Below are 25923 nucleotides of genomic sequence, written 5' to 3'. Positions count from 1 at the left end.
TAATTGAAATATTTGATACCAATAGGAATTCAAATAAAAGAGTGCAGATTACATCTGTGACGAACTGTTATAAATAGTAATAATGAATTTGTAAATAAACAGATACTGGGATAAATCATATATATATATATATATATATATATATATATATATATATATATATATATATATATATATATATATATATATATATTAAAAAAGTTTTCACATCAAAATAAAAATTAAACGAAAACAGATTTTTTCCAGGCAAAAAAAAAAAAAAAAAAAATCTTCACGTAATTACATAACTTGGCTTAAGTTACATGTTACTGTAATCTCAAGCTTAATTTTTTAAATGAATAATTTCATACTTTTAATATCTTAATTTTTACGCGCAAAATAGATAAATAATTAACTTGGCAACACACTGAAACTCATGGCTATGACACAATCAAAAGCAAAACGACGTGTTCCTAAAATAATTTTGCTACAGTTATTGAGACATTTTGAAACTAACTAAACAATAGAAAATTTACATTAAAAATAAATAAAAGAACTAGTATATTTAAATTTTGGCGGTTTTGTTATCTTAAACTAAGAAAAATCAGTTCTGAAAACAGGGCAAATATTTTACTACTGCTATCAATTTTTTGGTGCCGTTACATAGTTGAGCTTTACAATATTTAAAGGAACTATTTATGATGATTTTAGTGAATGTCCTTTTTATCCCATGAAAATTAACAAACCATCAGACAGTTTCATGAAAAGTAAAAAATATTACAATTTCAGCAAGAGTTTCATAAAGTATTTGAAATTGCGCAGCAGTATTGATGAAAACATTTAAAATACATAAATAATCTTTGAATGTACTTCGATATAGTGATTTTGAACTGTTAGAACATCTTAATGCACTACACCAAGGCATCTTCACATTAAAGATAGCGTTTGATGAAAAATACGAATAGCAAAGAGAAAATATCTAGTGTTCCGCACAGTGAAATCACACAGGCAACGACACAAAATGGCGGACTGAACCCATGTGACTGCCCGCCTCCAATCGCAGTCGAAAGCGGCGCGCAGTGCATGGATCAAAGTGTGTCGCCACTTAAGAGACGGATCCAGGGCTCTAGGCTTAGGTAGTTAACACTAGAAAGACGGAGGGGCCTGTGTGGCCCCTCGCGTAGTTTGTTGTTTAATAACTCGGATAATATCTAACGGAACTTAATGGAATTTTCTGACTTTCCATTATATGACACTATTTGAATGCTTGTTTAATCATTTAATCATTCGCCTCATAGTACTGTTAATATTGATCCTTATACCTAGAAAGACGGGAGGGGCCACAGTGGCCCCTAAGCATTTTGACAGTTAAAAAATTTATTTTTTTCCTTTCTCCTAATTGTTGTAGCATAAAAAAATGCCATTCACTCTAGTTTAACCTCTAACTTCCTCTTTATGCAGCCGGTTGGATATCCAAATGCTATAGACAGTACCGACTGCTTACGATCCTAACGGTGGCCATTGCTCTTAGAAAGGAAAACTAATTCAACCTTTTGCCCAGTATAGAGAGAAAAACTGAAAATAATTAAGTACTAAGTTTTTATTTAGTCATGAAAGAAGGTGTATCAGGTATGTGGACTCCCTCAGGAAGAATTTTTAAAAGAATTCACCCCAAAAATAGGTAGGGGCCACACTGGCCCCTTCAGTCTTTCTAGGTATACAGAAAATGTCAGTCGCTCTAGTGTTAAACGATCTCAAAGTCGATGATTTTTTTAAATGGCCAAGTTTAGAGGTCAATAACTATGTACGCGGCTGGTCTACAACTTTGGGACACAGCTGTAGTTGTAGTCCGAGTGGTGTAGTTTAAGGTCTAGTTAGAAATCTATGGCAACTAATCAACTTTTTAATTACGTGGTATCAAAGTTGATAACATGAAACAAAAAGAATCGAAGCTTTAGGTCAATTACTCTAAAACGCCTGAGTCAATAACTTTGAGCAAGAGCTGCAATTATATTCTACGTGGTGTAGTTTTAGACATGTCAGAACACCATGAGATCTAATCATCTTAATTAAACGGTCTCAAAAATGATGATTTCAGTATAAAAGAGCGTTTTTTTACGAGTTTATATGTGTGCTACTCCGAATCTTATTAGCTCCAACTCACGTAAATACTAAAACGAATCAACAGTCAAATGCAGTTAAAGTTCCCAAAATTTCATGCTTCCAGTACAATTAAAATTTTCTGTAACCTTGACCACAGCATGGCAATTCTTCTCACAAAGATGATCCGCCATTTTGGAGCACTATATTTTGGAGATCCTAGATCCTCAGGATTCGGATCTCGGAAGCTGAAAATTTGCATAGGTTGGTTTGCAAAACATTTCTACACCTCTATAAAATTTCATCTCATTCGGGGATGATCGAGCAGGGACAATTTGAAAAATCAGGTCAATTGACGTGGAATCACTCTGATATAACATTGACAATTCACATGCATCCTTTGTTATTTTTGACTTTATAATGATCATAAATCAATGCTATATTTTAGGAAGAGGGTTGCAATTGGGTAAGAGATTGAGTTCATAATTACAGTAGAGTTTGCATATACACTACTTAGTAATAAACTTTTATAAATAAACAAATGTACAAAACTAAATAAACAATTAATGCACAAAAATAAAAATATAACGTCGAAAAAAAAGTTAGACAATAACAAAAGATGCGAGTGAAATGTGCATAATGTTTATATCAAACTGATTCCACGTCAACTGACCTGATTTTTCAAACTGTCCCCGCTCGATCATCCCCGAATGGGATGAAATTTTATAGAGGTGTAGAAATGTTTTGGAAACTAACCTACGCAAATTTTCAACTTCCGAGATCCGAATCCTGTGGATCTAGGATCTCCATATTGGGTGATTAGCTTTGTGAGAAGAATTTTCATGTTGTGGTCAAGGTTACAGAAAATTTTATTACACTGGAAGCATGAAATTTTGGGAGCTTTAAGTACATTTGACTGTTTATTCGTTCTAATATTTATGCGAGTTGGAGCCTCATAAGACTTTTAGTAGCATTTATATAAACTTAGAAAAAAACGCTTTGATACTGAAATTATCATTTTTGAGACCATTTAATTAGATAAATTAAAACTCATGGTTTTCTGACATGAGTCTGAAACTACACCACGTAGAGTGCAATTACAGCCCTTGCTCAAAGTTATTGACTCAGGCGGTTTAGAGTAATTGACATAAAACTTTGATTCTTTTTGTTTCAAATTATCAACTTTGAGACCACGTAATTGAAAACTTTGATTAGTTGCCTTGGCCTTAAACCACAAACTACACCACTCTGACTACAACTACAGCTGTGTCCCAAAGTTGTTGACCCATCGCGCACGAAGTTGTTGACCTCCAAACTTGGCCATTTTTTAAAAATCATCGACCTTGAGACCGTTTAACTACCAAAGCCAAGGGAAATAAAAGCCATTTTATGTTTTTCTTAGTACTATACTGTAGTGATAAGTTAATCACATACTTATTTCCGAGGGTTACTCATGGCTTTAGCAGATATCTGGGTCCAAACAAGGCAAAAAAAGTTAAAAAAAGTAGCAATTTCAATTGACCTTTGCCCTCAAAGCCATGAGTGAGCCACCAAAATATTTATTCTAGCATGCACCTAATATCAAGTAGTATCCACATTTAAAAGAATTGGCTTGGTTCATTCATTGCTTTTGAGGCAAAGCAATCATACATTTAGCTCTGTTTTTTTTTTCACGACCTTCAACTTTGACCCCATACTCAAGGACAGACAAATCAGTTTTTATCTTAAAAGAAACTTCACTTTTTCTTATCATAGTACCACTAACACATCCTGAAATGTTTACGAAAATTGAAGACATCAACTATCAAAAGTGTCCAGCTTTTAAAAAAATGACTCTTAACAGCTTTAATCAGATAACTCGAATAATGAATAAGTCCACTAACAACTGAGTCTACTAAACGGAAGCTACTGTGTTTCTAGGCGTTAAATATTGTACGAAGATTAAGGTATTTTGAAAATATTTAAGCACTTACCACCTCCCCAATGGATTTAAGATGTATTTGCCGTCTTTGAAGAAGACGAGGAAAGCGAAAACGCCCTGAAAAGAGAAATAGAGTTAGTCCTTGATCAAGATGATAAAAGTTTTTATAAACTATACAAAACATTGGGTTACAATGAAAACAATCAAGGAAGTTCAACAAATAGATCACGTAACAAAAGTTACCTTGCTACTGTCTAACCACGGATTGTATGGAACTGGCAAGAATCCAGCTAAGACGAGTCCGTCTGAATGACGAGGAAAAGTTAAAATTTGATGCTACCGCTCATTTGAATGAGACTGCTAAATTTCGAGGCTAACATGCATTTAAGAGCCATTGTCTGTAAGAATCAGGCAGTTTAAAGCATTTGTGATTGTTGACACTTTTAATTTTTTTTATTTTCACATATGTTGTTCCTTATCATAAATGTAATCTAAATCCGAAATTTGAGCTTTGACTCACCGTTTTTGAGAAAACAATTTTTTTTGTTTAGGGGCGTGGCACATTTTTGCCGGTTTTTCAGATTTGCAGATTTTAATGTGCTTGCTGCTTGAAGCGCCCTTATAATGACATGAATTTTTTAATTCCATATTACTATATGGTCTTGTTAGATACTGTTACAGCTGTCAAATCGGTGACACTATGAGGGCAACGCCCACAAACTCAGTTTAAAAATGACCGAAAATGATTTTTTTTCTATATTCAAGGCCAATTTTCTCAAAGCGCCTTCATGATGACAACAACATTTTTAGATCATTTTCTAGCCACACTTACATACACCAAAAATATGTATCAAAATCGGTGTCACTATAAGGGCGCCAGAAGATATTGGAACTTTTATTCAATAAATTTCACAAAAACACAAATATTTAAAATCTAATTACAACTGTCGCCTTCATAGCAGATATCTGATACTAAATTAGGTTGATAACCAACATATTTGTCTAACATTTGCACAAAAAAAATCGGTGTCACTCCTATTATTTTTGGAAATATAATCGTTCCAAGTTAGTACGTTATGGCGTTTTTTTTTATATTTATTTATTTAACATTTTCACATCCAGATTTTTTTTGAACATATTTATTTTTAATTTAATACAAAGACGTGTACCTTATAACATAAACAGCTTTGGGCAGCAAGATAGTCTTTTCCTTCAATAGAAAATGCCCGTTTTGATATAGGTACCAAGTGGATCTATTGTGCATAACATGTCTAGACTATTATACCAATACTCGTCTTGTTTTTCCGGCCAAACAAATTTATTTATTCCAATTCCCTCGTAGTGTCACCGATTTGAAAGCTGTAACAGTATCTAACAAGACCATATAGTAATATGGAATTAAAACATCCATGTCATTGTAAGGGCGCTTCAAGCAACAAGCACATTAAAATCTGTAAATTTGAAAAACCAGCAAAAATGTGCCACGCCCCCTAAACAAAAAAAATTGTTTTCTCAAAAACGGTGAGTCAGACAAAGCTCAAATTTCGAATTTACATTACATTCATGACAAGAAACAACCTATGTGAAAATAAAGAAAATTAAAAATCCCAACAATCACAACCTGCCTGATCCTCACAGACAATGGCTCTCAAAAGAAGTTGACGTCCCTGAAAAATAATAGATGCGTCCATTTTCGCCTGTAAAACGAATGTTTGCCTTTTCATTCCAATCCATGGTCAGACACTACATCGCAGCAATAAACTTGCTTTAGAGGGACATTTGTTGGGGCGGATGCTCTATATCAGTGGTTCCCAAAGAGGCGATTTGGTTCTTCAAGGGAGCGATATATTCTTGGGGGGATGTAGGGAGCGATGAGTATTTAAAAGATAAAAAATACAATAGTTATAAAGCCAGCGAATGTCGAAATTGAAACCGATTGTTCAGAGTTCAGATATTAAATCAAACTAAAAAAAAATAAGTTCGAGAGCTTCCTCCTCACACCTCGGTTGAATCTTAAGGAAATATTTCGTCATTCATCGACAAGTTTAAAAATTTCCGATTTTTTAAAAATTTTAAGAGTTAGTGTGTTTAGTTCTCCAGATTGAAAAAAAAAGTAACGAGATAAAAAAAACTCGTTTCTGTTTTTGAAAAGTGTGTCAAAATGATTTAGCTAAGTATTCCCCTTCAAGCACCTATCAGTTCGTTTTGCAAGCACCTATAAGTTAAACACATATTTCAAAATGTTGCATATCTTTTCAAACAGAAAAAAACCTTTTAAATGAAACAAACCGCAAGAAAAAAATATTTTACCGCTCCAGAGGTAAAGAACTTAAAAGGTTTTGCCGAAAATTGCAAATGAGGAATGATGCCCGGGACGCCGTCTTTAGTGGCCTGTATCTCAGTTCAGGAACTGTTTTAGGCAAAACCAAAATGTACCCGTATCAAAAGTTTTCATGAATTTTGACATTAAAAAAATTCTGAGACTATGGAGGTAAGATTTATTTTGTTTGTCTGAACAGACACGGATTATGCTAACTGTATATGGAGAGCCCAAGCCCGCAGACCATGCATAAGGACGTGATTAGAGTTAAAATTGTTATGACATAAAATCCGAACGTCATCATTTGGCGACAGAGGAACTTGAAAATAAAATCTCTATAATTCGAATATTCCCTTATCTCGAAGTTCTCATTGGATTCTTAACTCTTAAGAATCCTGTGGAAACTACCCATAACAGGAACTGCCTATTACTGGAATGCTTTAAAATCGGTTCTTAGAGACTTCGAGAGCCGACTTAAGTTTGCTAATAATTCAAAAAAGTCCATTCTTCGTTGGAGCATTAGTCGTTTAGTGTGTTTTACTTTTCAAACAAACTTACCTGTCCGACATTTAGGACAGCATCAAGAAATTCCATTGCCACGAATAGGCCGTTGGGTTGATTCGTCGATAGTTTCCATGTGCTAATCGTCAATCCCTATGAAAAAAACACCATTTGTGTCACAATCTAGTTCCAGGAAACGTTAAACAAGAAACAGAGTTTCGTTAAAAAAATTAACAATGAATTCCTAGCAAATAATGTTTTCCCAAGCATTTCATAGTACTAATTTAATATCACTGAACTTGAATTATTTTTTCAAGCTCTCTCTCTATTTTGTAAAGGGGAGATAATTTTGACAAATTTACACAAAACATATGAAATTATGCCCTTTTTATCAAGATGCTTGATAAAAAAGGCATTTCACATGTTAGAATTTTTTGTTCCCTTTAAAAAAAATAAAAGAAAACATTAAATGATAATAAAAATACTTGTATCTCGGAAGATTTCATACTTACGTTGCATTATTACAAAACCACTTTAAAGTTTTTCAAAGCATCAAATTTTACTAATTTCTTTAATATTATAATTTTTACCTCACTGCCCCTCTAAGTCTCCTCTAAGTCTTTTTAACACGCTTTTATTAGCTTCACCTGTATGTATGTATGTATGTATGTATGTATCTTGTAACGGAATCTTGCAGCTCAAATTTCGCCCACTTCCTGCGATCGGATTCTTTTGAAATTTGGCACGCGACCTCAGTCCCGATGACAATGCAATATTCTTTAATCAAATTAATTAACTCTTTTAATTGTTAGTTTCCTCCAATTTTAATCAATATTTTGACATAAATCCAACAATGTGAAAAAGGAAAAATTTAATAAAATACATTAAAAAATGCTCGCAAAAATTATTTAAAAATATCTACAAAAACCTTTAATTTTTCTGCATCAGACAAAATTTGTTCCAATGTTCCAAGGTAATTAGAACATGAAATATAATTGTTTTTAACTAATTTCATGCCAAAATTTAGGTGAGCCTTCAACTAGAAATTCATTGCTGATCAGACCATTGTTGAACAAAACTTTTATTCAAATGCATCTCAAATTTTCAAATTAATGAAGATATGATTTCCGCACACATACATCGATGACTGAGATGGATTAGCTTTTTTGGGGCAAATTTTATGAATATAAAAGATTTTGAATAATGTTGAAATGAATATTTTTTCGTAAAACAAGTTAAACTAAAAGGAAGAAAATAAAATAATAGTTTAAAAAACTAAAAAAACACGCTTCCGTAGCAAAATGAACTAAAAAGTGAAAAATAATCTTTGGATGATAGTAGTTGACCAATCAATTTCAATGTAATATAAAAAAGCGTGGGGGGCTTCTTATCAGTTGTCATGAATTTCTTCCATTTGTTGTCCAAGCAAAAATTTAAATCGACAGCCCCCACGCTTTTTTTTATTACATTGAAATTAAGTGATTGGTCAACTACTATCATCCAAAGATTATTTTTCACTTTTTAGTTCATTTTGCTACGGAAGCGTGTTTTTTTTATTTTTTTAAACTATTATTTTATTATTATTTTTTTTTAGTTTTTGAATAAAGGAAAGTGTATTCCCTCTTTCTAACTGAAAAAAAAGGCGCATTTGGTAATTCTGCCGTAAAAAGGTAAAAGACAATGCAAATTTTACATTTTTCCTTTTTTTTTTTCTGCATTTTTGTCATCTATTGTACATGAGCTTTATTGAAAAAGCTTGCTTATTTGGTTTCCGATGAAAATGGAGCACAAGAGAACGTCTAATTTCAACATCGCCTTATTGTTAGTGCGGAGTCCAAAACGCGTTTCTTCAAATATTTCAAAAACTTGTTTCTGCAAATGGTGCCTTTTACCTTCCCTCGCCAATGTTATTCTGTGTATTTCTTCTCCATTTGTGCCATCATGCAAGGTACAACACCTTTCCCTACCGTAACGGCAAGCGCAGTGGCGGATGGGGCCGGCGGGCAGCCGGGCAAATGCCCAGTGGGCCGCCTCTGTTTGGGCCGCATTGAACTTTTCAGTTTAACAGTAAAAAAAAAAAAAACTATTTAAATATCTCTGCTAATATAATAATCCGGTACATTTCTAAACGACTTATAAGAAAGTCGTTGCAAGAAAAGTAATGGTTACAAAATTAAAAAAAAAAAAGAACTTTATAGACTTATGCTGTGATTAATAAGATGTTTTACCGTGTGTCTGTAAATTCAGCGGCAGATAAGATAAGTTTGTTGCATAACTGTCGAGGACCTTCTAATGAACATGTAAAGGCTGGGCCGTCGCCAGGAGAGGCGAATTGAGGCTGCCAATTTCAATTTAGTGATAAACAAAAAAAAAAAAAAAAGGAAACGTTCTCAGTATTTAAAAAAATAATAATAAAGAGCAGTAATAAAATGCCAAGTGGAATTCCAATGACACAAAGTATTTTTTCAGCAAAATTTTCAAAGAAAATGCAACCCTTGAATATTAAACAATTAAAACTTTGAATACTATTTAGGAACCATCCACGGTTCTTTATTATAATTTACCTAACTAAAGGCAGCTGAAATTTTTGCAGTCATTCTGACAAATTTAAAACTTTTTTTCAACGAAAAAAATGTAATCAGTATATAGTACAAATCTATAACAAGTTTCCCCCTTATGCAATAAATGAATAGATAAATAATCATGACAGTTTCATAGGGGTCGCCAAAGCATGTTCTAAATTTAAAAAAAAAGTTAAAATGCAGTAAGGGAGATTTAAAATATTGTAATGAATACCAATAAGTGTTTTAATATATAAAACGAAAGTAAACCAAAACTTTATCAAGAGATTCTAGTTGGAGGCATGATATTTAAAATCAAATAAAGTTGGGGGAAAAGAACACCTACGGTGTCACTGAAAAGTACCCCATCAGTCTAAAATGTTAAAAGATAATTTTAACGAATCCCAAATGCTTCAACTTCAAACAAATACAAACATCTGGTTGGAAATTTAAAATTTCACTATAAAAAAACGAAAGAAACTAAAATAGTCTTGGAAAAGAAATACTGCGGGGGGGGGGATTAAACGTGTTTCAAAACTTTTATTTTGAAAGAGTGCAGGGGAAGAGTTTCCAAATCCGAACCCAGTCCTTTTTCCTATCGCCTACCCATTGGCGGCTCGTGGCTTAATTTGCTGGGTGGGCCCACTGTTATCAGGGGCGCCCTGATGGAGGTCATTGTGGCCTCCCAAAAGTTTCTTTATTTGGCAAATTTGGAATTCATATAGCTTTTCAGACTTAATTTATCTTCTAATTATGTTTTAGGATGTGTGCATGCTTTATTTACATCATTCGGTAAAGTTCGGAGTTGCATTTTGTGAATTGAGAACTCAACCACTCTCTTCCCATCCCAAAAGGTCGGGTTGCCTCTGACGACTGTGTAAGGTTTTCACAAGAAAGAGGAAAACAGATAAAATGAAGAGAACTAAGGCGGGCGTGCTAAATAATAAGGTAATGAAGACCAATAAGAACCCCCCCCCCTCTTTTTTCCCATACAGAATAGCAAAAATTAGATTGTGACTGGGATCATGCAGCAGCATTAACTTTCACTTTAACATGTTTCGTTATTATATGAGGTAGTGGAGAAGCAAAAGGATGCGTAAGTGGACATTTTCAAGTTTTGAGTAAAACGCATTTAAAAATAACTTCCTACGTAGGCTTTCATACATTTTTTTTTCTAAATCATCCTGTAGGCACCTACCAGGGCTACTAGTGCTATCTCTTGCCCTAAGACAGATGAGAGGTTCACCTACCATTTGTACAGGTTATCTCCAAATTTGTAATTTTGCCACTTACATCCCTTTGCTTCTCACTGCCTCATATATATCAAATTACGAAACTGGTATATAATTTTTCTAGAAACAGTTTACTTAATTACTATTATATTCTTTATATAAGAAATTTAAATTACTTTTAATTTTCATTGTGTAATAATTTAGGTTTGCTAAGCGTTAGAATACGCTAGCGTAGAAAAGGCATGATAATAAGGCCAACACGATTAAGACTTATTACTTTAACCAAATATCATAGCTTATAAGAAAATTGAAAAAATCTCACCCGATGAAGATTATTTTAGGTGCAGTTTTTAATTCAAAAATTTAAAGTCTTATTATATTAGCACGACACTGAAAATCAACTGAACCTAAATTCAAACTGAAACTTAAAAAATGGCAAACGCCTTTTCGAAAATAAAATGTCTATTCAGAAATTTCGAGAATGCGCTCTAAGTTCCATAAAGAAAAATAAACAAATTAAAATGGGCATCCCATGCAATGAAATGAGTGGGAACCCAAAATATTGTAAACCCCAGTACCTCATACTAACAGCTGTTTAAGATTAAAAAAACTGAAAAAATGGATTAAATCAAGAGAGAGAGAGAAAGAGAAAGCGATGTGAGAACTTTTCCTTTCCCCGTGGGGTGGGCTCCGAAAATTCTGCCCATCGCCTCACTGAAACTTAGTATAAGCGACGCGAGACGAGACACATGTCTCCCATTGCTTCTACTATTGCTATTGGATGAAGCTATTTTTCGAGGGGGCAGGAAGGGAGGCGAGGGGGCCCATGGCCCATACGCATCGTTCGGGGTGATGTCGCTTTCGTTACTTTGATTTAATGCTCGCAGTTGGTTAAGTTGTGGGCCGCCGTTAAAATGGCCTAAAGAATCAGTCTTAAAGCGCTGTCGCTATTTGATAGAAAAGGAACACTTTTTTCTTATATTAGCGATTAGCAGAGTGCTAGAAATTTAACATCAGTTTCATGCCCTGATTTTATTTAAAACTGAATCAAAAAAGACATTTTTAAATAATCTAATTATGCACTATTTTGTCGGGTGGACCTGGCCCACCCGGCCCATAGTGACGAGCCGCCACTGCGCCTACCGTTATTAAAGTCGGCTTACATTTCATATTTAGGATTTCAAATTCGAAAAGCTTTCGGAAGAGTGATTACCCAAATCCTGCAGAAACGCCTCGAGCCCATCCTTAAAAATCATTTGAAATTTCGTCTTTAGAACTTCCATTTAGAAAATTTTCAGAGGTCATCGAAAATCCCCTTTGTATCACCAAAGATGGTCTGAAATTCCTTTTTTTAGGGCTTCATTTCCGAAAAGATTTCTAAGAAGAGTCCCCGAACCCTTGATAACATCAGCGAATACCATCTACAAATGCGTTTTAAAATTCAAATTTCGAAAAATTGCCGAAGGAGAGTCTCCAAACAGTTTCACCCACTAACATTAACAAAGATCGTCAAAAACTGGGTTTTAAAAGCTAACTTCGAAAAATTTTCGTTGGAGCGTGCCCAACACGCTCGCCAGCATCACTAAAGGTCGTCTTAAGTTTCGTTTTATGGGCTTCAATTCCGATTCATCTCCCGAAAACTCTTCCCCCTCACGTCATTGACAGTCAACGAAAATAACGTTTTTTATGCTTTAATATTGAAGAATTGTCGGTCCCCTTTACATTATCAAAGAAGACCTACAATCCCTTTCTTTAGATTTCAATTTCGAAAAAGTTCCTGGAGAGTACCCCCGAGCCTCTTCTCTCCCTAACATTACCTAAGGTCATCTAGAATGCATTTTTAAGACAACAAATAAAAAAACAAATTCGGGGGGCGGGGATCAGCGGATCTTTGCTCTCATTGACATTGCCAAAAGGTCTGAAGACGTTCATTAAAATTATACATTCTGTTTTCACGCGATATCACGTGAAAAGTCCCTCCTCTTCAATCGTTATTGCACATAAGATATTCAGATACTGAGTTTGGGGGGAGGGGGGATTCAGCTGGTAACAGAAACTTGAAGAACTTGAATTGCAAAAAACATCGCCTCCTCTCAAAGAGCGTCAATTGTCACCTAAATTGGCGTTTTGGGAACTTCAATTGAGAAATTTTGCCTAGAAAAAATTCCCGAGCCCCTTCTTCCCCCCCCTCCCTCCAGTGTTTCCAAACACAGCTAACGCATACGTTTAAAAGCTCTGATTTTGAAAAAGGTTTGAGGGAATTCTCCAAATACCCGCTCCCGCAAACATCGCCCAAGATCATCTAAAAATTGTCGAACAATACGTATATGAAGCTATTATTTCGAAAAATTTCCGGGAGAGTACCCCTGAACCCTATACTGACTTGGGGGGGGGGGCAATTTATCGGTAACAAACTTGTTGAAGAACTTCAATTTTAAAAAAAAATAAAAATCGCCCCCCCCCCCCCCAAAGAGAGTCATTTGTCCATTTGTCACATAAATTGGTGTTTTAGGAACTTCAATTGAGAAATTTTGCCTAGAAAGAATTCCTGAACCCCTTCTCGCCCCCCCCCCCCCAGTGATTCCAAACATAGCTTACGCATACGTTTTAAAACTGATTTTGAAAAAGGTTTGAGGGAATTCTCAAAATACCCGCTCTCGCAAACATCGCCCAAGATCATCTAAAAATTGTCTAACAATACGTTTTTGAAGCTATAATTTCGAAAATTTTCCGGGGGAGTATCCCAGAGACCCCCTCCCCCCCCCCCCATCATCTGCACGAATATTACACTTTTTACTACGCAGTTGTTTGTATTATTAATTCTTTTTCTCTACATTAGTAAACGAAATTCTTCTAATTTGAATCCTCAAATTCTAATGGTGACTTCCCCCTAAAACTGGAAGATGTATCCGCTCTCTCTTTTCCATCTGAAAAAACTAAAGGGAGGGGGGGGGGGTGCGTCTCCTCATCAAGGAGGAAGTCTTAATTAAGGGGCCGGCTGCCCTGTAAATGCTAGGGCCGGTTCATGATGTCCCATCCGCCGCTGGGCAAGCGACTCCTGTGCTTCTTGTATATCATCAGGCACTGATTGCGAATCAGTACCCAATTTGTGCTCATGTGGTTTCCTTGTAATTGAAATGAAAAAATAAAGGAAATAAAAATGAAAAACAAAAGTGGAGAGAGGGGGCAGTCCAGTGTTCAGGATAGCGGATTTGTGAATGGAGGACTGCTGACTCGATGCCCATGGCCAAAAAGACCCGCTGAGTACATTCGAGAAAGGTGCTTGTTAAGTATGGGGGCGTGGAAGTCCTGTGCTGGGTCGTTAGGCAGTTTGCCGCAGGTGAGGAGCCTGTAGAAAAATTCTTTGAGTTCTAACCTCATATCCAAATCTGTGGAAGTGATAAGGACTACGAAGCCATCTCTTAAGGGTTAAGCCAGTTAACTTAGACCTGTTTCAGGGAGACCGATGACTTACCTACCATTACAAATGACCAAATCATTTTCATGGTATTGAAAAAGCGAATACGGTAATGGCGTTTTTAAGCCTATACGTTTGAAAAAAAAAAAAAAAAAAAAACCTTACCACAGCCATCGATATGCAGCAAAGTATGAGAAGTATGACATGTCGGAGATGCGCTGACGTCTCGTCGTTTTTGGCGCTTTTGATAGACGCTGTAGAACTGTGCGTGGGGGAGGAGTTTGGGGAGGACTCTGCGCTCGACGATGACAACAGGTGTTTCTCGCTGAACGACGTCTCAGATCTGTTGAGGGAGTTGCACACCTTCTTCAGAACCCTGAAGAGAAATGAGTTATGTCTGTGTTCATATCACTCATGATCGTGCACAAATTTATTTTCATGCGAGCGAAAATATATGCTTAATCACTTGTTGTCTAATAGGGCAGTTACTTTTATAACGCGATACATTTTATCTTTATTATTTAGATAGGTTTAACCTGTTCTTTTGATAGGTGCTTTTAATGTGTATAGTTATAATTTAGTTATTAGTTATTTACTTAGATATGATGCATGTGAACATGGTACAAACGACAAAATACGACTCCAGAACAGAGTTTTCATCGTATTCTTTGAAGATATAGTCTCATTCAAAGCCTAACTCACAGAAAATTATAAAAAATATTAAAAAGTTCGATTGTTCAAGTAAAAGTATATTCTGGAAATTGTTTTTTGAAAAAACCTATCGGGTTGCTAATACCATCTCCACAAATACATTCGAACTTCTCTTTTCTGGGGCAGTGATGCTTTGTAGCAGTTACTGCTTGTCGAACTGGGGAGCATCGCTTGGGTTTTCCGCCATCGTTTTACGTGGTTGCCATAATCTGGGAACTTGTTATGCAGATATTTCTCTTGAAAAGAGGAAATACAGCCTCTATCATCCACCTGGCGCTCAAGATCACACTCCAGTCTTCTTATAGCAATGCCATCTAAAGAAAGTGCTTAAAAATAGAAAGATTTTTCACTAAGTATCAATAATAAACTATGCGGATGTGACCACCCGACATTATAAGGGAATTACTTTGCTCATAGGTTTTTTTACTTCCTTTTACAAAAAAGGAAGTATTGTATTCGCGAAAAAAATTTCAATCAAAATTCGGACTTAATTTCCATTTTGTTCACCCCCGAATTAATGTTGAGTTTCTTTTTCAACCCGACGACACGCGTATAAGTGCCTAAGAACGTATTAACACCCGAAATATCCATTTTGACAATCCTCGAGTTAATTACAACGACTTTTCTCGTGACGTCAGTATGTACGTATGTATGTGCGGATGTGCGTATGTATGTCGCATAACTCACAAGAACGGTATGTCCTAGAAAGTTGAAATTTGTTACATACTCTTAGTAGGATCTAGTTGTGCATCTCACCTTTTGGTTGCATTCAGGTGTTTTTAAAGGGGTCTTTTGCCCTTTTTTGGGGGGAAATCATTGTTAATTTCGATGTTTACTCAAGTGGTGTTATGATTTGCCGGACACTTGGTGATACATCGCCAGTCTTTTGGTCGCCAAGTTTCGTCGCCAACTTGGCGACAAATTAGGCGATTTTTAAAGAAAAAAATTTATTCAATCTTGTTTCAATTTGGCCACTGGTGGTGATATTTAGAGAGTAAACTATTGAATCACATTAACATTGCCAATAATGGGAAAATGACATTAAAATTGGAGTAAAAGGCAGTCATGTGATGCACACATCAGCTCGTTTTCTTTTCAAATTGTACAGCAGTTAACAAAAACCTTAAAGAATCTGTTTCGAAAACGAATTAATACATTTTCTACACCCTATACCTAAAACAGAGATCTGTTATGTACCATTTTCGCTGAAGATGGAAATTGTTACTCTGTAATTTCAACTAGTATTTTAAATGATATTTCTGTAGCACTGTATGCTTTCACTCCACTTTAAACAGTGGTGCTTATCCCCTCCCTAAGAGTAATGGTGCAGCCCTAAAATGCAGCAGTGCCCCCCGCCCCCAAGGAAAATACCCCAAAAACGAAAAAAGTCCTCAAAACACGTCCTAAAAATTTCAATGGCTCATGCAGTCTGCGTCATGATCCCCCGCCTTCCGGTATACGCACCCCTGCTTGAAAGAAGTAGTTTAATCGTTTGATTTAACGAATGTTTAAAGAACGAATTTAAAAAATAACTTCTTTTCTTGACGCTTTCAAAAATTGTCTTATGTTTTATTACTTTTGATTTTTTTAAGTGTCTGATTGCTCTAGAAAATCAATCGCTCGTTTTAATAAAAATCGTTAAACATAAGGTGATACGTAAAACAAATTCTTACTTTTTAGACGTATCATCTACTTTAGTAGACGGATGCAGATGAGGAAATGGAGCGGATTCAGGTATGGCCGGATCTGCAAAAACAAAACTCAATGAAACTGAGTATCTTGATGGCATATAAAATATTCTTTAAGAATAATCATTTCGTATTTTCTTACTACATTATAAAATTTTAATGATGACATCGCTACAATATCAATAAAACATGATGTTGAATAAAAGCATTGTGCACCAATGATAGCTGCATCTTATTAATGGCTCACCTTTATTGTAGCTTGAAATTTGCTTAAATCAATTACAATTCACGTTCGAATTACCTTAAAAGTTTAGAACAAATTTCATATCGTGCAGCAAAATCAGGATTATCTTTCCACATATAGGGCATATATGAGTATTCCCCCCGCCCCTTCTCCACATATTTAAGGATTTATGTGAAACCTTTGCTTAATATTAAAATAAACCAATCATCAGGGTAACGAATAAATACCTTTGTGCTGAAAATTCAAAAAATCAGTAATCCAACGTCAGAAAGCACAAATATTGCACAATATTGCAGACACGTGTTTCGGTGTTACAAGGAACACCTTTTTCAATGCAAAGAAATGTGAGCTTCTGGATGAAAAGTCATCCGAGAAAAGCCAATCTTTTCTCGGATGACTTTTCATCCAGAAGCTCACATTTCTTTGCATTGAAAAAGGTGTTCCTTGTAACACCGAAACACGTGTCTGCAATATTGTGCAATATTTGTGCTTTCTGACGTTGGATTACTGATTTTTTCAATCATTAGGGGTTAGATAATTAATCTGATTATTACGTGAGCCTCGCTTGGAGTTTACCCCTTAATGATGTGTGAATCTGACACACCGTGATTCGTGCTATGTATCTTACTTCACTGAGAAGTCCATTGGCCTGAGGGAGGCAGAGAATGCCCACTAAAAACTGCAGCGACATTTCCGAACTTCCGGAGAATAAAGAGAGGAATTTTCGCAAACCATTCTTTTGTTCCTCGTGTAAGCCGCATTCGTTCGAGTTAAAGATTGTCATGTTTTGTTTGAAACTCGGCATATAACCTATCCACAGTGGAAACTTTCCCCATGATAAAGAAAGCCCTTGGTTATGTTTTTTGAACGGAACTCGAGTCTGCCGTTCCATTAAAAGGGGTTTTCAACGGTACAAGTGATTTTTGAAGGCCATGAAGAGGTCAGCGATGAAGGATATCAATAACCACCTCAAACGAAAAGGTACGATTAAAATCTTGAATGTCGTTAGAGTGATCCCTTGAACGGCCCAGATCTTAAGCATTCCAAAAAGTACTCAACAACAGTTTGTGATGAATAATAATCTGCAAGTGTGAAAAGTGCACGAAACTGGTGGCCTGCCTTTGGGCCGACTAATTAGGGCATTCAGTGACACATTAGGGCAGTAGATGAACAAATTAGGGCATTCAGTGCATTTCTAGGAAAAGAGAAAGTTATTTTTTGCATTCGTTCGTTTTAGTTCGTTTTATACCAAAAAATAGATATAATGCTTAGAACGTCAGCAAGGATAGTCTCACTTAACATGCGCATAACCATGACCTTAAAATTACCTTCAGAGACACACACACAACTGATGTCTAAAGGAATTATATTCATTCTTCAAGTATGGAGCAAATACTTTTCCCTGTTGGCCAGAAAAGAAGTCTAGAAGTTCGATTTTCTAATAGCAATCACGGAGACAGTATTTTTTACGACCGTGGGAAACGTGCATGTTGAGTATCATTTTCTTTACTAACTTACTAAGTGTTATATCTTTTTTTTGGTATACTTAAATGAACTAATGCAAAACAAATTCCTCTTCTTGCTGAAAAAAAGCTGAAAAACTGTTCAGTATTCCTAATTTCTCGTCCAAACCAGTTCTAAGCCATTGAAATTGGCATCCAGATGACACTAAGGCAGATTTAGGATGCTTGGTGGGACCTACTGGAGGACCTGACAGTTAAAATTAGGTCAAAAAGAGCTTTGTCCCAGTTCATTCAAACAATATATATATAGTGCGTAAATAAAATATGTTCGCTGCGAAAGTTATATTTACAGATCTCATTTACATTATCTTTTATTTATATATCTGTTTACGTAATGTAATACTATGATGTCTTGAAAAGGTTATGAACTAAAACATTTTTGATACATATGCTGTAGCTATAAAGAAGTTTTATCAGAGGAATTCAGTCGCCCAACCTAACCGATCTCCTTTATAAAAAAAATGATTTAATTTTTTTAAATTTTAATTAAGTCGAAAGGTTAGGTTTTCCTTTTTTTTTCTTCAGGAATTGTATATGTATGTGTGAATTCATTAGCGTTTTTTCATTTATAATTTTTAATTTCAATATTTGCAATAAAACACGTGAAGGACATATATCTGATCCATTTAATGGCCCATCAAGAACTTTGCAAACAGCCAATTTTGTAAACCTATTCTCTAAACATGAGATCAGAGACACTCCTCTTAAATATAATCTATTAAAATACAAAACGTGAAAAAAAGTTTGTCACTTCTGTAAACTAATACCTATGTAAGTTTGTGGTATATTTTAAATGTAAATGATAAAGGTACAGGATTGAATTTCGTTGCAACTATGATATTCAAAAACGTTGTGATGTACGATCAGAGCATAAAGTCCAACTTTGCCCCCGAGACTTCATGTTTCTTAGGGCTTTGTGGCCAAGTAATGTATTAGAATATCGAAGGTCCGCGGATACAAAAACCAACTACACTTCGACATCGACTCAGCACGTAACCTTCACGCATCACGTATACAAAAACGCATGTTATAACCGTTCGATACTGGGTTTCCTCATAAATTTGTCTGTCCCGTGTCCCATGGGCTGCAAATGGACCCTGCTAACGTCTAACGAGTTCAATTTACCTGAATTCGATTTTGTTAGCTTGTAAATGGCGATGCCTGTGCTGTCGGCAAGGTCCTTGTCAAGCGTCGTCTCTGGGTGGAAGTCAATGGCGATGTGGACTTCACCGTTCATCTTGTCTGTGCTCTTGTCAATTGAAGACTTCTCGTCTTCTTCCAGCAGTCTGTGTGACGGAACACGGTAGTATAAAATCAGGCAGATACTGGTCGTAGCCAAACAAATAATCAGAACAACCAGCGAGCCTAGAGCCTGAATTGGAAAGAAGTTTTTTTTTCAAAGTTATTCATGAGTAATCGTTATAATAGTTCGTCAATACAATGTCAAACAACACTAACTACTCGGGACACTATCGAAAATGCTTCGTAATGTACTTTTACAAGAGAGATTTAGTCCAAGCAGAAACAGATAGCGGCAGAACAAAATGCAAATACTTTGGTAGATTTTCACACTGACATTGATGCATTTGTTGTGCCGCGAAATTAATTTTAAAAAACCATTTTCGTAAAAATCAGCGCCGAAACAAAAAAAAAAAAAAAGCAAAGACAAACGGGCGGTAAGGAAATTCTTGAAATCTCTAGGCACAATTTTTTGCCAGAAAGATTTATTAAAATTGATTTTATGAAACGAAATCGGTGTCGGAGGAGACTAAAAATTAGCCTTGAATTAATCTTGCAATGCTATTATAAGTTTCTGTTTGCAATAAAGCCTCCTTGTGAAGAAGGGTGCTGAAATTTACTAATAAATCACCACATTTAGCAACATTGAAACTTACGACTACTCGGGAATAAGTCAATCGTGTCTTACCTCTGTCGTTCCGTAGATAAAGAGTGGTAACTCTTTGTCTAACTCTGGTTCACACTGCCCAATGCCTGTCACTATCAGAATCATTATGACGATCAGAACAGGAAATCTGTGGGAAAATACCAGTCACAACATGAGCTAAAAGGTTTTACACTGCATTACTTAAATTGCGCATTGCATTTTGTTCGTGGTCTGTTTCTTCTGCTATGCAATAAAAATTTTTTTTGCAAAATTTCTTTTTCATTAATTTCTAGTAAGCTTTGTGATATTGGCAAGAAATAGTAATCAATTAGTATTACAAATAAAAAATTATGCATTACCTAGTAGCATAATATCAGGTTAAATGGATGAACATACCTTTAAAAAAAAGTAGGCCTTATTTATGTAGAGTGTAATAATTTTTCAAAACTCCCGGGATTAAAAGGAGTCTATCTTAAGAGCGTTAAATGAATACCAGAACGGGTAGCTAGCAAAGTCGTTACGTGAAAATTGCTTAAAAAACTTTCTTACTTTTGCTAAAAATATACTCTAGTTTCTGGTATGAAACCAGCTTTCACTCACCTTATACCTGTTAACTCAATTCACTTTAAAATCAACTATGTTCAAGAAAGAGTTTAATACTGGACAATTTCTGTCGCACTTGCAACAATTTGAACGTACCCTATGAGCATTATATATTTGTCCAAGTAGGAAGCTGATACCGAAACATAATCTTCACAATTTTGCCTCATATTTCTCCGACCAAAAGACAATAAGCCAGTACGACTGAGACTGAACTCACGGAACATTCACCAAGAAAGATTCCGAGCCACACTCACCCGAATCCTATGCTGGATGGCCAGAAGAGGCTCTTGGCGAAAGGGGACGAGGGTCCTTTCCGCAGGTAAACCATCGTCACGGCGAGGACAGCTGTCCAGACACGCGACATGATCTGTCCTCCCGCGATCAGGGTCACCTTCACGTACATCATCCACTCGTCTGTGCTCAGGCAGACGGACCACGTGAAGATACCCAGAGAGAGGATGACCTGCGACGAGATGAAAAATACGGTGTTAGGGGCCATTGATTAATTACGTAAGGGTCTCGAGGGGGAGGGGGTCGGAAAAATCTCTATATATCCTTACTTTAAGTGGGGGGGGGGGGCAAACCCATTCTTATGCAATGTTTTACTGTCAATATATATAATTAGAAATCGCGCGGTCAAGTGACTTGGCAGGGATCGTATTTCATTTGCGTCTGGAAGTTAAAAAACGTATTTGGATGAGCTGATTTTTATTTGTTTTACAAAGAATGAATAGTGTAAAATATAATAAAAGAATCGCATTATGTATGGCATGTTTTACTTTTAATTAGTAGTATCGTATCATATACAAAAAAAAATGTCGAAAAAACATTCAGCCTAGATTTCAACTTTAGTAAATATTTTTTTACACAAAAATGTTAAATTAAAGAATAGTGAATTTATTAACGATTCCAGTGATGTAAGATTCGTTATTTTATTATTTTGAAAACCGAAATGGAATCTTATGTAAGATGAGGGGAGGGGGTGGGGGAAAAATCGTATGAACCCTTACATGAGGGAGGAGGGGGGGTCAAAAATTGTCAAAATCTTCCTCATGTAATTAATGAATGAACCCTTACTGCTTGCTGAAGTCACAATCAACGTTGACTTTACAAAACACACGCAGGCTGCTTGTGCGAATTCGGGCGAGCACGAGAAATGGCCACAAGCCAAAAAAAAAAAAAAAAAAAATTGGATTTAGTTTCGAATGAGTTCTTAACATGTAAGCACAAGATATGTTGCTGTTGTTTCCATACTTTTCATGTTCATTTAAGATTACAGTCAAACGTGTTTTTGTGCGATTTAGCAGTAATTTTTGCTACGAAATTTACTTTTACAGCTACTCGAGAAGTTTTGAATGATTTTTTTTTATTATGCTTTCCCTAACCATCACACAAAAACAGGTTTGAGTGTAATTCCGAAGAACCTCTTAAACTTAAAATACATAAATAGTATATAATAATAATAAATAGTTCGGATGAGTTATAGTTATAATATTTTACGTGTATTGTAAAATAAAATATATGTATAATAATGGGGGGAGGAGAATGCATTTTTACTCCTTTTTAATTGGAAAGAGCTATATTCATATAACTAGTGGTACCCGCACGGCTTTGCCCGTAGTAGAAAAATAAAAAGGTCATTTGGTTCGCCAGTATATTTACAAATAATGGATGATCAATTTTTCGCCAATTGGCTATGTTCATTCGCTCTTCCCATGTTACGGTTCCACGTCATGATAATTTCGTAATTTACCCGTCCATCTTATAATTTTGCCCCGGAAAATGTTCTTTAAATTGAAATAGAAAGAAAACAAAATCGAATTTTCGAAAAATCGCTTCGAGGTGCACACCCCCATGCTCCATGCTACAAACTAACTTTGTACCATATTTCATGAAAATCGGCCGAACGGTCTAGGCGCTATGCGCGTCACAGAGATCCGGACTGAATTCCAGACAGACTTTCAGCTTTGTTATTAGTAGAGATAATAGTATGCATAAAAGAATGTATGTGGGAGAATGTCATCACAATGAATAAAAAGTCACTTGACGAATTGGAATACAAGTTAGCACAAAATTCAATGCTTGATAATGCTTGAGGAATCGATTCGAAAATTCGAATTACCTTTATAATTTATTAAAATTTTAAAAGGTTTTTTTTTCTCGAAACAATGACATTAAAAAAAAAACTCTTCATCTGTTCAAAATTGATTCTGCTACGTAAAATAGAGATTTTTTCGCAAACTCTAGAAGAATGAGAGTTGAAGAGTTACCTAGTTTCTGCGAGGCAGGCATAAATCTAAATCTTATTGCTTTATGAAAATTCTGGACCCTATGAAAATCAACAAGTATGCATTCTAAGCATGATTGACAAATCACCATGCGAATTTTATTACTGTTAGCGCTTATTATACTTAGTCTGTCTTATGTGGGAAGGCAAAGCTTTTTAATCGTTGTAAAGAGGAAACAAAAATGAGTGATAGTAATTATAAAGTCACCTTTGTAATTAAGTTAGGAAATTAATTTTAAGGCTGATCCCCAGTATGCATGAACTTGTTGGGACTTTAAAACTTTTTAAATAATGCTGGTTTTTGACGCTTCTCTTTGTTTAAGTCATCAGTTTAAAAGTTTCTTTTCAACACTACGGGGCTATTCACCCCCTGCTCGCTGTTACTCGACAAATCCCCGGGAACTGCAAAGGAGTTTCATTTGGTTTCCTTCTCGATTTGAACTCACTGCTCTCGTTCACCGCATAACCTACATCGTTACAGTTCAACCAGTCAGAGTTCAATAATAATGTTCATAATAACAATATATTCTGGTCAATCATTTTTAGCGGCCCTGTCGGTATGACTCGAAATGAATTGCCCAAAATATACAATTGGGCCAAAAAAAAAAAAAAAAAAAAAAAACCTCAAGTATCAAAATAACTATTATTGGGAGCTTAAATTAATTTCAAATGATTTTGTTGAACAAATGTAAAATAATTATTCTACGAATTTATGTAAAAGTGTTACCTGAATATTGCAAACTGTAGCATTTGATCTCTTTAAGCTTTTGCTTAAATTTTTAAACATCGAGGAAATAGAAATTCGTCGCGACCTCAACGATTTCATTGGAATCTTTCAACTCAACTTCCACCCACTTCCCATGCTCGGATTTTAAAATTTGGCCAGCGATCTCATGCTCGGTGACAATTCAATATTCTATAATTACATTTCACATTACTTATCTAACACTAAATAGTCCAATATAAAGCAAAATCTTCACATAACTCCTCTAATATGAGGGTGAATACTCATACGTATTAAAATTGTTCATCAATAGAAAGCTCCGATTTTTCTGCGTGAAATGAAATTTGTTCGAATTTCCCGAGGCAATTAAAATGTGAATTCTAAATATAGTAAATAAATATCAAGCTAAAATGGAAAAAAGCCTTCAATTAAAAACAGCGGTCAGGGTCATTGTTGCACAATACTTTTATTCAACATCATCTTTCATTAATTTGATTGGCTGCTGCAGCGCCATCATTAACTTTTATAATAATTTTTATATTTATCTTTACCAATAATAAAGCTCAAAGTTTGTCTGGATCTCTGTCGGGACGTCTCTCTGTGACGCGTATAGCGCCTAAACCGTTCGGCCGATTTTCACGAAATTTGGCACAGAGTTTGTAGCATGGGGATGTGCACTTCGGAGTGATTTTCAAAAATTCAATTTTGTTCTTTTTCTACTCCAATTTTGAGGACATTTTACCAAGCAAATTATCATAACATGGACGAGTAAATTACCAAATTATCATAACGTGAAACCGTAACATGGGCGAGCAAATGAACATAGCAAATTGGCGAGAAATTTATTATCCATTATTAGTAAACTAGTCGACCCGTGCGGAACTCCGCACTGAGCTTCGAATCGTTTCATAAGGCATTTCGCTCTTTAAAAATTTCAAAGAAAGAACATTATGAAGAAGAACCGAAAAAAAAGTAAGCGCAGAAGAGAAGGCATGTAATTTAAAGACATCAGTAACAAAACCGCGCTAAATACAACGTTGTGATAATTTGATCATCGCTCACCTTTTGGTCCTACATATTTTCAATGCAAACATTAATATCATTAAAAGTGACTGAGTAATGACTCGTGAAAAAGCAATAATTGTTCTAGTGAAAAAAACAGGTTGTGGAAATACAGTCCTGCCCATGTGAGCATCTGACAGGAAAAAAAGAAACATTAGAGATATTTATTGGCATGGATTCAAATTGGCGCCATTCTGATTAACAGCCCGACACCCCAACAAACCTAGCAATTGCGCCTTCCTTTTCGAAAGCTATTCATTGAAGGAATGCGTAGTAAGAAACAGCAAAAAAGCTTTTTGCCAAAAAAAAAAAAAATAATAATAATAAGATCATGCTTCTATATTTTGTCATTAACCAGCATGATACGATTTAAAAGTATTCGTAAAGCATGGAATTTGATTAAAGAATGACGAATATCTCACGTAGCGATAGAAATAAACATTCTAGAAAAGTAATAAATTAGATTGAAAATAAGTGTTTTTATCTTTGAATATTGAACTTTTTCACATAGAAGGTTGCTTTAACCGTTACGGCTTAAATGTACAAACATGTTTCTCTTTTAATCGAACACTTAAAATTCAAAACCAAAACCAGTTGAACTGAGTCCGTTTTTTAAGTGTAATTTTTCGAACGTAGACAAAATGTATTTTTTGAGTGAAACTCGGAGTTTTAATTTGGCGTAGAATTTTTTTCATTTGTATAAAAGGTCGAACACTGCTATTAGAAAAATCTACATTTCAGCGTACAAAGAAAATGTTTTTTTGCACAAAAAGGATTCCCTTGAGGTAAATCTAATACTTTTTTATGCTTACATTATGTTTAGTGGTCTGGACGGAGTCAAAGCTTAAAAAAAGGAAGAACACCCTTCGATTAACAGTCAACTTATCCGAATGATAACTGTAGCCTGCATAAAGGAATCGAAACACCAAGTAGCATTCCCACTGCAGTTATTTTATTACGTGTGTATGTTATGAGTACATGTAATGCGTAATACTAATATAAATTTGATATTATGTCGGACAGCCAAGGTTTGCCCGAAGTTCAGATAGTTTATAGCCGAACGCTCTACCGAAAAAAACTTATCAATTTAACCGAACAACTAAGTCCAGTGCTTTTAAGCTTTATTAAAATATAAACACACACACAGGCTTTTTTTTTTTTTTT

General features: G+C 35.3%; 1 protein-coding gene across 1 annotated transcript in view; it reads right to left on the bottom strand.

Annotated features, from left to right (window-relative positions):
• The window catches only part of LOC129220162 (integral membrane protein GPR155-like), a 134772-nt gene that overhangs the window by 6940 nt on the left and 101909 nt on the right, over window positions 1–25923 (bottom strand). The window contains exons 10-16 of the mRNA XM_054854516.1: window positions 20941–21149; window positions 20126–20231; window positions 19324–19570; window positions 16417–16489; window positions 14198–14408; window positions 6879–6974; window positions 4053–4117 (exon numbers count right to left, since the gene is read on the bottom strand). Of these exons, the coding sequence (XP_054710491.1) occupies window positions 4053–4117; window positions 6879–6974; window positions 14198–14408; window positions 16417–16489; window positions 19324–19570; window positions 20126–20231; window positions 20941–21149 (1007 nt within the window). The remainder of the gene's footprint in view (window positions 1–4052; window positions 4118–6878; window positions 6975–14197; window positions 14409–16416; window positions 16490–19323; window positions 19571–20125; window positions 20232–20940; window positions 21150–25923) is intronic.

The sequence above is a fragment of the Uloborus diversus genome, chromosome 4, assembly GCF_026930045.1.
Source record: "Uloborus diversus isolate 005 chromosome 4, Udiv.v.3.1, whole genome shotgun sequence".
Taxonomy (NCBI): domain Eukaryota; kingdom Metazoa; phylum Arthropoda; class Arachnida; order Araneae; family Uloboridae; genus Uloborus; species Uloborus diversus.
The sequence above is the reverse complement of the archived record's forward strand: the minus strand, read 5'-3'. Positions and strand labels throughout refer to the sequence as shown.